The 13,827-nt window shown below is 49.7% G+C and overlaps 4 protein-coding genes across 4 annotated transcripts; all 4 read right to left on the reverse strand.

Annotated features, from left to right (window-relative positions):
- Positions 1 to 1,397: 1,397 nt before the first annotated feature.
- On the reverse strand, positions 1,398 to 3,403 carry FIESC28_11650 (uncharacterized protein; the record flags this gene model as incomplete). Its single annotated transcript, XM_031165770.1, has 2 exons — positions 1,398 to 2,189; positions 2,243 to 3,403. The coding sequence occupies 2 exons, from the start codon at positions 3,401 to 3,403 to the stop codon at positions 1,398 to 1,400; spliced, it is 1,953 nt and encodes a 650-aa protein (XP_031010163.1).
- Positions 3,404 to 4,124: 721 nt separating this feature from the next.
- FIESC28_11651 (uncharacterized protein) lies at positions 4,125 to 6,066 on the reverse strand (the record flags this gene model as incomplete). Its single annotated transcript, XM_031165771.1, has 2 exons — positions 4,125 to 5,648; positions 5,692 to 6,066. 2 exons carry the CDS (start codon positions 6,064 to 6,066, stop codon positions 4,125 to 4,127), a joined length of 1,899 nt encoding a protein of 632 aa, XP_031010164.1.
- A 1,901-nt stretch (positions 6,067 to 7,967) lies between these two features.
- On the reverse strand, positions 7,968 to 9,818 carry FIESC28_11652 (uncharacterized protein; the record flags this gene model as incomplete). The annotated part of the gene is made up of 3 exons (XM_031165772.1): positions 7,968 to 8,111; positions 8,167 to 9,488; positions 9,557 to 9,818. The coding sequence occupies 3 exons, from the start codon at positions 9,816 to 9,818 to the stop codon at positions 7,968 to 7,970; spliced, it is 1,728 nt and encodes a 575-aa protein (XP_031010165.1).
- Positions 9,819 to 10,890: 1,072 nt separating this feature from the next.
- On the reverse strand, positions 10,891 to 13,063 carry FIESC28_11653 (uncharacterized protein; the record flags this gene model as incomplete). Its single annotated transcript, XM_031165773.1, has 2 exons — positions 10,891 to 11,145; positions 11,198 to 13,063. 2 exons carry the CDS (start codon positions 13,061 to 13,063, stop codon positions 10,891 to 10,893), a joined length of 2,121 nt encoding a protein of 706 aa, XP_031010166.1.
- Positions 13,064 to 13,827: the final 764 nt, after the last annotated feature.

The raw sequence follows: 13,827 nt of genomic DNA on the forward strand, positions 1-13,827 counted from the left end.
AAAAAAAAAAAAAAAAAAAGCTAGCAATTGATAGTGGGTCTGGTACTCGTTATCCTTGGATTGTAACTGGAAAAATTTTCCCACTCAATTGAACTGCCATTGAGATTTGGGTTTATGATAGTACAGTGCGCGAATGGCTTCCACTACAACGGATGGCTGCAGCCAGCTTCATACAGGAGCCATCACAGAGGTCGGGTGTGACGCAGCCATACCAATTGAGGTCTTAAAATTCATTCTAAATTTTCCTTTCTGTCGATCAACTTCATTACGAGAACGCCATGATTCTGACAGTACTGTGTTCGGGCTTTACTTCAGCCCTGTTTGCTCCTCATCAAAAGGAGAATTCAGTAAAAAGAACAGTTATGAGTTGTCAAGCCATCTCAAACTCACGAACATCTATGTCAAATAGGTATTGGTTGTCGAGGTGCGGAAGCATATGAGATGACACTGTGCACAGCCTAATTCGAGGCTCACAGCCTTGTCCGAGATACAGTGCACACTACATAGGTAGTACGTTTATCTTAGCTGGCTGAAGATAGGATCTTGAAACCAGATTCAGAGGAGCATCCCCATATTTCACATTGGATCTCATCTCAAATCTCCATCTCCATAATACCTGCAAGACCGCAGTAGACAATGGTCGTGGCGTAGTCTGGGGCCGACCAGGGCCTATACATACAAAAAGCTGCCGAGTCTACAGTACTGTACCATCGTCAACTTTTTGACTGCAAGACAGAAGCCAAATCGGCGAAAAATTTTCGGTCCAAGGGGGGGGCGTGCCAAAGACAATCCCTTCGAACAAGGGCAAAATCGGGATGGATTCACCATGTGCAAAAGTTGAAAGCTTGGTCCAAGCTCTTTACCTTTTTGGGAAAGCTTATGGCGTACTGTCTGATGCTGTAAATACGTGTTGAAAGAAGCAATGGGAATGAATCAAGTCATACTGGCTATCTTATAGAGCCATTGACTCTTATAAAGGACTCCAATATACACAATGGGCCATTCTAGATCTTCTGGATACCAACATCGACATTCTTTCTACTGTTTGTGCCCTGAAAATAGCAACGGAGATCTCTCAGATCGGTCTGTGGAAGCAACATGCCACCACCGAACTTCCATCATGACACCGCTACGGGACAGGCCAGGACTCAATTGCATGATATGGAGAGTCTTACAGGGGTCGTCTACGGCATCATAGAGTTATGTGTACTTCCGTATGGTACAAGCATCTCAACATTTGACAACGCAATGGCTTGTGTTGTTCAACATCAAAGCTTTGGAACATCATGATCAATTCCGAGAGGAAAGCCAATTGACTAAACAAGGGGGTATCACTGTTGCCGAAGCGTCTAAACTGTCTATGCTTACACCATATATCGCCAATCCTGGCACCGCCATTACTCTTCCTCCTCCTCTTCATCTTCCAACGCTGCAGGTGTCTTGATCGCGTAGCCTTCCTCGAACCCAGCAGGATCGCACATATGCTCTAAACTGATCCGATTCTCTGCTACATACCGACGGACCGCTTGCTTGTCTATCCGCACTCGCGGTACTGTTTTTACTACTGTGACCACACCTTTATTAACTCCATCAGCAGCGGGTGAAGTTTTCGTCTCCTCATGCTTGCCTTCTTCCGCATCATCGTGGACGGGCTTCTCCTCAGGCTTACTGGGGCCTAAGCCCGCCTCTTCGACGACACCCATATCTCGCAGTACTGGTAGACAGTCTTCGGGAAGAATCCACGTCGCTTTGCTGCAATCGTTGAGATCCACGAGGACTTCGTCGTCAGAATTCTTGGCTTCCATGTCAATACTTAACAGCCATCTTGCGATTTCGCCAGCCCAGTAGCGTTTGTATCCCTTCCTGCCAAGATCCGAAATTGGCTTTTCCGGTCCGCCCAAGATCCCCTCTCTTCGTGAGATCTCGTACGAAGCTCCCATCAGCAAAGCACCGAGACCTTTGCGTTGCCACGGAGGGAATATTAGAATACACGCAAGGTTGTTACTATCCCACGACATCTTCTCTTTGGAGAAGAACCCAGTGATCCGAGGCAATGGGGGTTCGGAGTCTGTCGGCCGGGCCGGAGGGGTATAGACAAGCAAGAAGTAGTTGAAGCCTGTGACGTCGAAGAAGACAGATTTGTTATCGAGGAACAGTTTTGCAAAGAGTGATAGGTTCTGGCAAAACAGCTGAGAGGATGTGTTAGCGTCGAGGCTTTTTGGGTCACAGCATTTGAACTCACCCCGTCTCTCTCTCCATCGACCTCCCAGATGCTCCATTCTCCTTCGTCCTGTACCAACTCTTCTACATATCGAACATTGCCCTCTCCTTTGCGTCTCTTGGGTCCAGAAGCTTTGTTTTCGTACGGTACAAGAATCTTCCTGCGCCCTTGGGGGTGAATGTAGATCTTGCGTCCTGGTATCTGGGTTTTCCGCTCGCATACATGCATATGTTGACACCAGGGCATCAGTTCTTTGGAGTATTTGAAGCAGCTGGGGCAGATATAAAGACGATCGACTGCAGGCGGTGATGTACCCCCTGTGGCCTGGCCCTTGGCACCCGCCTCTTTGCTGCCAGTCTTGGCTAGATGGTGCGATGACTCACCCAGCACTTCCTTACCGTAACAGCTAGGGTACCACGTGCTGAAGCACATATTACCCAAAACCACTTTGTCGATATTGCGGTCGGTTCGGAGAGGCGGGCGTACTGACGGGGCCACAGGGGGCTTTGGAGGGTGGACTGGTGTAACTGTAGGCGGCGGCGGTCGTTCGAGTATACGCGGTGGTTGCGCTGTAGGGCCATGAGGTCGGACAAGAGCTGAAGGTCGTTGCAACGAGTTGCTATGCGAATGAGGGACGTGATATGTGATTTCAGGCGCTACCAGATCTGAAAGCGGACGCCCGCCTGCAGCAGTAGGTCGTGGTGGTGGAACGGCCGTCATTGTCGATGAATGGGGAGGTGAAGGTGCCCTTATTGCTGGGCCTGGTTGTTCAAGCGGAGCCCATCGCAGTACAGGAGGAGATGTTTGTGACTGTGTTTGCGCCTTGTTTGGGGCGGTAGTACTGGATTGCGCCTGAGACGGCTGAGGACGAGCTGCTGAAGTACGATTGCGCTTCTGTTCAGGAGAGGCTGTTTTTGGAGAACTTGATAATAACGGCGGTATTACAGGCGGCGGAACAGCAGTTTCGGTACGTTGTTGAGGTTGAGGTTGTGCTGGTGATGCTGGTGATGCTGGCGGTAGAACCGGGGTTTGACGCGTCGCCCTACGCGCGACGGTGGGTTTAGCTTGAGGATCGGAAGAGGTCGGTTTGGGTGCGGAGGCAGAAGCAGAAACAGAGGCGGATTGCGATTGGGATTGGGATTCAGCGGGGTCTTGGTCTCCTCGCTTGCGCTTTTGAGGCATCGCTGTGCGACCCTCGACTCGGAGAAGAATGTGGTTGAGAGCAGCAATTAAATCAATACCAGTACCAATAGGTAAGGATGCGCCAGGACGTATTGGGATGCGGTCTTAGTTTAGATCGAATGTCAATTTACAGTGTTGGAAGAGAATTGATTGATTTGCCAAAAAAGGCTCGTATTATTATTTTGAATATTTCGTATATGAGTTGTTGAAAGAGCGAATAGAGTCATTCAATTAGATAGTTCTCAGTATAGATAGGTAGGCAGGAACACAAGATATGGTTGAGGCATAGACTGGACTGTGACTGGGCTGCGGGCATAAAACGCGACGCGGGGACGGACGGACGGACGGTATGCAGCAGGTGCAGGTGCAGTCACTGAACAAATCGACGCCATCACGTGCGGGTCTGTCTTTCCATGTTTCATCTTGTCTTGTCTCATCTTCTGAAGCAGCCGCAACCAGCCAAAAGCTTACAGATCTGGTGTTGAGGATCCCTCTATAAATCACCTACAAAGCCAATCACTGATTCAGAAAAACACCTAACCTCACAAACTCAAGCTGGTTTTAGTATAGCAATTTATTCTCAATTTGTGTTGCTACCACTACAGTACTATATATAAAGCATATTGACGGAAAGGACTGACTACTATTCTCTGCTATTTGACTTATTCGATCCAGGTTATTTGAATAAAAGCTCTCGCTCTTATACTCAGCGCAACTCCAATCAGTGACGCTTCAAAGAGCAGCTTGGTGCATGAGCACCCATAACTCGCTCCAAGGTCTCATCGCCCTCCTCCCAGTTCTTGATAAGTGTCAAGAGTCGGCGACGAGCAAGGCCGGCGTCACGATTTCGGTACACACTATCGATTTTGCGCACATCAGTCTTGTCACTGATAAGCCATCGTCGTTCCTCCTCCATAAACCGGTTGTACGACACATCCTCGCCGTATCGGGCCTTTACGTTGGCAGTAAGGTGTTCCTGCACAGCCTTATTGAGCTCGATCTGAGGCTTGGTCTGCTCAGCAGGGTTAGCGAAGCGCGTGTCGACGGTGGGCTTGAAGGTTGCCGGTTTCAAGGTTGGGTCTGGAAGAACCGAATAGGCCGTAAAGCAGACGAGAGTTGAGCTCTTGAGGACTGCTTCAGATATGACCTTGAGTGCCGGGGGTGTCATGGGCATGTGTCCAAAGTTGATGTAGGCCAGAGGGCCCTTGGTCTGAATCAGTTGCTGAATGGCCGGCACAGCTCCATCCTCGATGTAGTTGTAAGCCTGTCCGAGATCCTCAGTGGCATAAGCCTGACCAAGATCAAACACCTCGAGTGTGGGATGCCCGGTAGCAGCCTTGCAGAGCGCAATGGCACCTTTGGTGCTGACTCCAATCGACTGTAAGAGCAATCGAGCCAGATACGGTGCCTTGGGCAATGCTTGAGCTAGGGCATCTGCACCAACATCGCCAAGAGGGTTCGATGATGCATAAATGGACGTTAAGCCGCAGTGCGGCGACAGAAGGAACTTGCCAATGGCCTTGGCGCCTTCGGTCGAGATTCCACTGCCATTGAGGTAGATGTGCTTAAGAGGAAGTTTGGCACCGTCGGGCATCTTATGGTCAGCCAAGCGGTTGAACAGGTCTGCAACTCCTCGATCGCCCAGTTGGGTCTGATCAAGGTCGAGAGTTCGCAAATTCTTGACGCCAGTGATGAGGCGATACACATCCTCCGAAGCGTCTGCACCAAGTGGGTTACGCTTAAACCAGAGATTGGTGATGGCCTCGGATTTGACCATGGCATCGACTAGAATCTTGAAGCCTGGGCCGTTGATGCAATTTCCGGCGAGGTACCAAGTGTCCATCCGGTCAGGGAGGTCGGTGATGAAGTTGGCGATCTCATGAGCACCAACAGGGCCGATGATGTTATTGCCCAGAAGGAAATGTCGGACAAACTCATTAGGTCGGAGCGAGTCCATCAGCTTGCCAATGTGATCAGGGCCAACAACCATTTTGCAAAGATCCATGCGACCGTCTTCATAGACGACGCCTTTGCGAAACTCGGCGCCTTTGACACCATAGTAAGGCTCGCCTCGTCCACCGTCAAGCTCGAAGCCCTTCTCATGGCCATCCAGCTCAAAGGTGCCGCCGCTTTCAAGATGGTTCAAAAACGGTGCCAGATCGGCCTCGTGGGCGATCTCGACTGGCATAGGGATGGCCTGCACACCGTCCAGAGAAACCGGGCGCTTAGCAGGGTCCCAAACACCCTGGGACAGAATACGAGAAGCCCAAACAGGCGCGAAGGCGTACACGATCGGCATCATAGCGGATGATGGCTGTCAACGAACCCTCGTGGACAGGGTAGAGCATCGGGGCCATAGCCACAGCCAGGTTGTGTCGAGCAGACTTGCGGCGAGGAAGGTCATGGAGAGCATCGTCAATGCGATGCTTGTCCAGTGGCAGGGCAATGATCTCATCTACAGTAAATGGATGAGATGGGTTGAAGCCAGGTAAGTGCTGATCCAGATCAACGAGACTCTTTCGGCAGAGGCGAGCAAGGTGGATTGCCTCGTCCATATCTACCGCATCGGAGTGTTTGGCTGGCGGAGGTGATGCTATTGCATGTTGAGGTGGCAGTGAGAATGAGGGCGGCTCAATAGGTCGTAGCTCAGTAGCGGTAGACATGTTGGATTCGTGAGTATAGATTCTGGTGATAGTGTTGAACTTTGTGTCTTAGTGAATATGGTTTATACCAGTGGTAATGCACATATATATAGCTAGTTGTAAATGCAGGCTGGTATGCCGAAAGTCAACACCATTCAGCCTTACAGGTGGATCCTGATGTTTACTGCAAGGGTCCCGTCAAAGTCATGTCAAGCGCAGGGCGTCTAGGACTTTGATGCCAATTCTTGTTCCCACCTAATGAGTCAACCTTGAGCTTTGATCCATGCTACCCAAGCTTTCTATCAGCTTCTATTGGCCTCTTACAGGGAATATACTGGCTTCACATACCAGAGGTCCAAATCTGTGGCTGTGTGTCAGGGGATCCGTCTTGATATCGGTGAGATTCAAGCGGATGTTTAAGATCAAGATCGTGGCTCAGCTATGACTTGGTGTAGGCAACGACATGGAAGACCCACATCTGTCGATATAAGGGCGTGAGATCGACATTTTGTAGTAATAAGTCATATATCAGATGGCCTGCCTAGCCGGATATTCTTTTGTATTCCCATCTACATTGTACCTTTGGTGTTTTGATACTTGCAAGTGGTGTCTCTGTAGTGCTGGTAAAATTGGCGATAACTCCACCTTTACTCAAGGTCAGCGTTTCAGACAAGAGCGACCACAGCTCCAAGCAGGAAAGATAAACATCAAACATATTGATGAAAAGTTATTTCAAGCTCCTTTTCTTTTATGTCACTCCGATTTCATGTTTGCAGACTGATTCGTATCCCGATCTTAAAAATGTTCGTTGAGCTTCAGGGTAAGAATATTTGCAACACCAAATCTTCCTCATCTTCTCTCAACCTCGGCTTGACCTCTATATATCTACACCTGAACAGCGCAAATATAAATGGAGATTTATGCCATTGACACATGAAATAGAAACAGCTGCAAAAAGAAGAAACAAAGACATCATCAATTGACAAACAAAACAGTCAAGAACAGCAAAAAAGAAACAACATGAGGAACACCGGATTTGAACCGATAACCTTCAGGAATCCCCAAAGAAGCTGTTGGACAGCTCACTGGAATCTGACGCGCTACCGTTGCGCCAGCTCCCCAAGTTTTGATGTATGAAGCAGTTGTAAACTGGCCTCAAATGGATACGGTTTCAAAGAATCCTTGCTGTGAAAAAAATGTTTGTTGGTTGTTGAACAAAGAAAAAAAGAAATGGCGTCTTGAATAGACGAGGTTTGATGTGAGGAACACCGGATTTGAACCGATAGCCTTCAGGAATCTCCTACGACTGCCTAAGCAGTGCACTGGAATCTGACGCGCTACCGTTGCGCCAGCTCCCCACTTGTTGATAAAAGCTCAACTATTTGATTACATATACCTCGCACAACAAAGAACTCAGCTCAACTTCTAACTTTCGATTAGTCCCAACACACATTCATAGGAAGCAGAACACCGTAGATCATGCAGTAACACATCACGAGGTAATGCATAGGAAAATGGTAACACTCTGTCTCGAGGGGTTATGCTGCTATAATCCACCAAAGTAACATACATCCTCAGCATAGGTGGTAGTTATGCAAAGGCATATAGCCTACGTCCATCATGCAGCATAATTATGAAATCACTGACGAGAAGCTCAACGTAAACACAGAGAAACCGAATTCATAATCTAAAATTCAACCCCTCTGTACCAAGCATTTAATACATACATGGAGGTCATGGTCAAGCCTCCATACCTTCAAAAACCTTCCCTCCTTCTATCACCAAATTCCAGCAGACAACCACCATCACTCTAAGCGCCAAGCGGGTCATAAGTAGAAATTACAGCTAAGTAAGGCTGACGCTGTCGGCAAAGAGAAACTCTATGCTTTATCAAGGGCAGATCATGTACAAGCTCTACCAACTTAGATGCCATCGAAGTCACCGCCGAGGTCATCCTCGTCCAAATCTCCCTCCTGGATTTCCTTGGCCATCTCGCGCTCGCGCTCCCGAGCCTCCTGGGCGTTCTTCAGCTCCAAACGATGTTGGTTCATAGGAAATCGCATTGCCTAAAGGGAAAATGATTAGCTTGATTCAGTTGTGATAAAGTCTGGGAGAACAAACCTTGACACTCTCGTCGTGGAGAGCTAGACAAGCCCGAATTCGGTCGTGGAAAGCCTCGCCGGGCTCACGGGTAGCATAAACATCACCAACCTCCTTGCTCTTCATGAAACCCCTCTCGCGGTCCAGAGTAGCTTCAATCACACCATCACGAATAGCCTTGGCAACAATGTACTCCGCCGACTCCTCACTACCGAGCTGAAGACGGATGCAGATATCGCGAAGGGAAATGCGGGAGTAAGATAGAGACATCATACGGATACCTGTCTTGATAACATTTTGTCGTAGACGCAAGATGAGGCTGTAGGTACCGTCTCGTCGGAAGGTATCGGCATGATCGGCAATCGCTGTCTCGAAGTCCTCAAGGTTGCCAACTCGGACGGACTTAACCAGCAGGAAGTAAGGCTGAAGAGCAGCCTCCATAGTTGGCTGACGGAACATAGCTCGATCAGGAATATCACCCATCAATAGCTCCACAACATAAAGCAGCTTGGTAGCTGTCTGGGCAAAGCCGAGGGCACAGCTACTGGAAGGAGCCTTGCGGGTGGCAGCAGTAAGATGCTCGTGGGCCTCAGTGTAGCGTAGCTGGATGGCGCGGATACGACCAAGGTAGTAAAGGAATCGCGCTACCTGGTTGTTGACAGCATTCTCGGGGAACTGGGTGTGCGAGACGAGGAGATCAGCCTGGTTAATGTGCGAAGTAGAGAGATAGTTTCGCAGCAAAAGGACGATGACGGAGGCTTGTGTGTCGACATCCTTTCGTAGCACGGCGGTACGAAGGGCGGCGAGGAGAGTAGGTCGAATGGCGACAACGGGAGACTGAGGAGAAGGAGGCAGAGGGGCGATCTGCTCGCAGAAGACAGAGTAGTAGAAGTAAACCTTGGCAGACAAGGAGTCAAGTGTGCGGCGGTTGAGAGACTGGACTCTGTCTGAAAGGTACTTGGAGAAATCAGCTCCACGCTGGAACTGCTTTGAGTCGAACAGGTAAACTTGGACGAGGATACCGAGGAAGATATCGATCTCAGGAATGAGGTCCTTAGCCTCCTTCTTGGAACCGTTCTTGCCAGATGCCTTGGCCTCGTCGACTTCCATCTCTGAACTCTGTCGGCCAAGAGTAACATCCTCGCGCTCAATGGCAGCCAGCAGGGGCTTGACAATCGCACTCGAGTTGGCGGTAGCAGGGAAAGCCTCAGAGATGACCTGGGCAATGATATCGGGTGTCAAGCGCTTGCGGATAATAGAGATAGATCGCAGGGCGCGGAGGGAGAATCTGGCGTCGAAGAGGGCCACGGCGCGGTCTATCAAAGCAAAGTTGCTCTTGATATCTGTCAAGATACAATGTTAGTGCTTGTTCTGGAGGACCTTGTTGAGCTCCCACGAACTTGCTACTCACCTGCGATAGTCTGCACAACAGGGTCAACCTTGACCTCCTCCTCTTCCTCCTCCATTGATACATCGCCTTCAGCATCAGCCTTGTCAGACTTTTTCGACTTGGAAGGAGGAACGACAACAGTCATCTCTTCGTCGCCATCCTTGGCAGGCTTCTTGCCCTTGGACTTTGTGCTGTCCGTCATCTCAACGTCCTTGTTTTTCTGAACGTTGTTGTTGCCGGCAGGCTTCTTGCCGTTATTGTTTGGTGCCTTGCTGGGCGGCATGGTGAATATCTATGTATGATGCGAAGAGATGAGGCTGAAACTGTCGGAGCAGGAGCTGCAGATGACGATAGTGGGAGAAGACCGAGTCGTGCGCGCGCCTCAACTTGTCGCAGCGTTTGCGTAATTGAGTGTGGAGGAAGTTGGCGATAGCAGTAAACGAGATACTGGGGGTGCGGGTACGAGATCGGTGTCGAGGAGGGAGACCGGCGAAAAGGTCAAGACAATGATCGTCGTGGTGTTTGGTAATGAGATTGGGAGAGGTTCAAGGTGATGCTGCTGCTCGCTGCTTGGTGCTAGCTCACCAAATGGGGACCGGGGCTTGAGTACTGGCCAGTGGACAACTGAGGCGACAAGGGAAAGAGACTGAATGGGCAGTAAAGATACCTGGTTCAGGCGGTGATCTAGCTGCACAGGCAGGTATCGCCAAAGTACTCGGGAACTAGGGCGTTACCTTAATAAGCTGGCATTCTGTGGGGCACGAGCAGTGACGTCTCGATGTTGCCTGCAGCTAGTGGTTTGCACAAAGTACAAGGTGATATTTATGCAAGCTTATACAGAATGTGCAAGACTCATCAGCTACATGATAAGAGAATCACAACCACTGAAAGTCATGATTTGAGTGAGGACCAGATTTGTATCTCTCATATATGTCTATAATTAACTTTGTAACTTCACCAAGCCTGATATAAACATGTAAATTCAGTAATGAACAGATAACGAGTGTCAACATCCTTACTTCAGAGCGTACAGTTGTTTGATATTACAACATATATGCAGCCACTGTCACAAGTAGAGTGTAAAGTCAACGGTGGAGGTTGTCATTTATTGGTCCTGTAGTTGATACCAACTATTTCAGACGCTGCTTTCTTCTTCTCCTATGCATTCTGGTACAGCTTCTAATTAAAAAAAGCATCCTCCATACCGGGTAAGAAATCCCTATTACGCCAGTTTGTCCCGGGTATACACCCAACGCCTCTTGAGAAATACAAAATACCCTGCATTGCTTTTCATTTTCTTCTTGTTTATCCGGGTTTCTCTGGTTGACCACATCTTTTCCACGTTGCAAAAGGATTTACTCGCCCTTACCGGGCATAACCTTGGCAGCCTGGACTGCACTCATCTTCGCTATCCAAGCTGTGGATGGCATAATCTTTCGAACGGTGCGGAGTTCGTCGGATGAGTAGCCGGGCACACGGATGTTGTAAGTTCGCTCCAGCACAAGTTGAATATCGCGGATCTCGAGCACCTTAGACCCGCGCTCCTTTGAGTTTCGACAAGCCGCATGCAAAACGCTGTCAACAAACGAGTCTGCCATGTTCAAAACGTTCTGAGATCAAGTTAGTCATTTTATCTGAGTTACAGGAAGCGATGGTGCTTACCTCTTCCACTTCAGGGGTGAGTAGGTTTCCGTCCTGCCCTTCGGCGGGTCCTCCACACACTTGGCGGACAAGCTCATCCAGTTTCTTCTTGCTCAAAACGTGATCTCCCTCAGCTTCATGGTTATACGCTGGGATTCTAGCCATCGCAGGTTGGTTCATGACACCGCCGAGAGTTCCGCTTCCTTGAGACATTGTAGGGCGACCGGCGTTAACTCCGCCTCCGACAGAAACACCTTGGGGCACAGCAGTGGCCTTCTCAGGAAGCACCTTGGGGATGGGCATCTTGGATTGCATTGGGGTTTGTTGAGGCTGCGGGGGATGTGCGTGAGGGTGGCCTTGTGGAGTAGGTTGCTGAGGAACATTAGGCCCCATAACGCCTTGATTCACAGCGCTGCCTGGTGTTGGTGTTCCAGCTTGGGCAGGGCGCCCAGGCACCTGCGCACTTCCAGGAGTGTTGAGAGTTTTGTTAGCCATCTCGATAGCAGCAGAGTGACTGAGAGCTCGCTGAGGGCCCTGAGGACCTTGCGCTGTCGTTGGAGCCGCTGCGGCAGCAGCCTGTTGCGGCGTTGGGATTCGCGGAGCATTCTGCTGGGTTGGTGTTCCAGCCTGTGCTTGCACGGCTGTTTGTGACATCGCGGGGTTAATAGGGGCAGTGCCAGGTTCTTGTTTGACCTGGACTGGTGCCTGTGGCAGTTGTTGCTGGCCGGGCTGGGGAGTTCCTTGTGCCGGGCGCACTTGCGTTGGTGCCGCTCCTTGCGTTCCGTTAACAGGGGAGGCTCGGCTCACGGCTGCTAACTGTTGTTTGGCAACCTCGACAGCAGCGTTTACAGGTGGAGCGTTATTCTGGGTGTTGTTTTGAACTTGAGATGTTTGAGGCTGAGTTTGAGGGGCCTGTGGTTGCGACTGTTGCGGTTGAGATTGCTGTTGTTGCTGCTGGGGTTGCGACTGCTGCTGCTGGGACGCTTGTTGCGGTTGCTGCTGCTGCGCTTGACCCTGTGGCTGTTGTTGCGCTGCAGTCTGTTGACCTGCAGCAGGTTGCTGATTTCCTTGCTGAGAAACCCTCGCCGCGTTTTGCGCCGCTTGTGCCTGTGCTTGGCCAGTGCCTTGCAGGTTACCTTGCTGCTTGCGCACGCTGTCAACCCACTTGTGAGCATCGGAATGCGCCTTCAGTTGTTGGTCTTTCCTAATCTGAAGTTGCCTCATCTCGTCTTCCTTGAAGGGTTGTCCAGCTGCATTTCTGTCCGCAATGAGCTTATCGATTTGGGCAACCTTCGACTTGCTATTATCCATCGTCATAAGAGCTCTCGTGTAGCGCTGTTTGATCTCCTCCACCCACTTATTCGCGTCGGCACCTGATTTTTCGGCTACTTGCGCAGGAGCTCGGAAGTTGATCTTTGCAACGTGCTGGAGAATGTGCTCGGGAATTCGATTCTGCTGAGCAGCGGCACCAGCTGCTTGATTACCAGCTACAGCACCGGCCGTTTGTTGTTGCGGTTGAGCCTGAGCTGTCGTTTGTCCGGATGGGTTCTGTTGCAATTGCGGACGAGCCTGTTGGTTTTGCGCATTTTGATTCTGTTGCATCTGGGTGCGTCGCTGTTGGATTTTTGTAATAAGCATTTTGGAAAACTCTATGATCTTTTGACGCGCGGCAATATGCTCTTGGCTGTTCTGAGGAGAATTATTCGCCTTATTCCAAAGCCCTTGCAAGCCTGCCTCATACTTGGACTTCTCATCCTCACTCAAGGTCGGCAGACTTCTTATTTGGTTGGGCTGATACATCGGCGGCGGTCGCTGTTGAGCTGCTCCAGCTGCACCTTGCTGTTGGCCCTGGCCCTGCTGGCCTTGCTGTCCCATCTGAGGATTCATGATGGCTATGGTAGACAGGTGGTGTTGGGCGTCGAGGTCGGAATAGATGCGATGGACAGGGTGAGCAGGACAATATTGGTACACAATCTGTACAAAATACCAAGAAAATTTGATGTTCTTCTTTCAAATATAAGAAATCGAGGAACAATTTGTTTCGATATTAAGACAACAACCTTAAAATGTCGAACCTGGTGTCGAGCTTGAGCCGCGATTCGTGAATAAGTGACACTCCACGGACAGACGCGTTAATGAAGTCAGTACCACGACTCGGAAAAACGTCGGTCTAATACTTGTATGTCCTGTTAGTGCATGTCCAGCTGGAGGCTGCCAGGGTGTCAAGGGTGTCTCTCTTGTTGGGAAACACAGCTTCCCTTTCCGTGTGGGGTCAGATTAATGGAAATCGTCTAATACGACCTGGGTTAGATTCCAAGCACTTGTCATGAAAGTCTGGAGCTAGGTAAGGATTGTGCTGTAGAGCATTGTACCAAATGTTTGTTGTCATCTGTCATCATTGGTTTTGCGGACCTCAAGGTAACAAGCTGTATTTTAGTTGACCATGATTCGCTTTAAATGAGTGTGCCGAAGACATGAAACCTTATTGATACCGTATGTATCATTCAATGGCACTGATGCAAACACTTTGCGGAGTTCTCTAAGATGGAACCTTCACAGCGGACAGCTTAAGAATTGTCTATTGGTGGGCTAGCGTTAACTATTGCCACCTCGAGCTTTAGCCAAGGTACAGCAAATGAGGAGTTAACGGT

The sequence above is a fragment of the Fusarium coffeatum genome (assembly GCF_003316985.1).
Source record: "Fusarium coffeatum strain FIESC_28 chromosome Unknown BRIP53273_contig_455, whole genome shotgun sequence".
Lineage (NCBI taxonomy): Eukaryota > Fungi > Ascomycota > Sordariomycetes > Hypocreales > Nectriaceae > Fusarium > Fusarium coffeatum.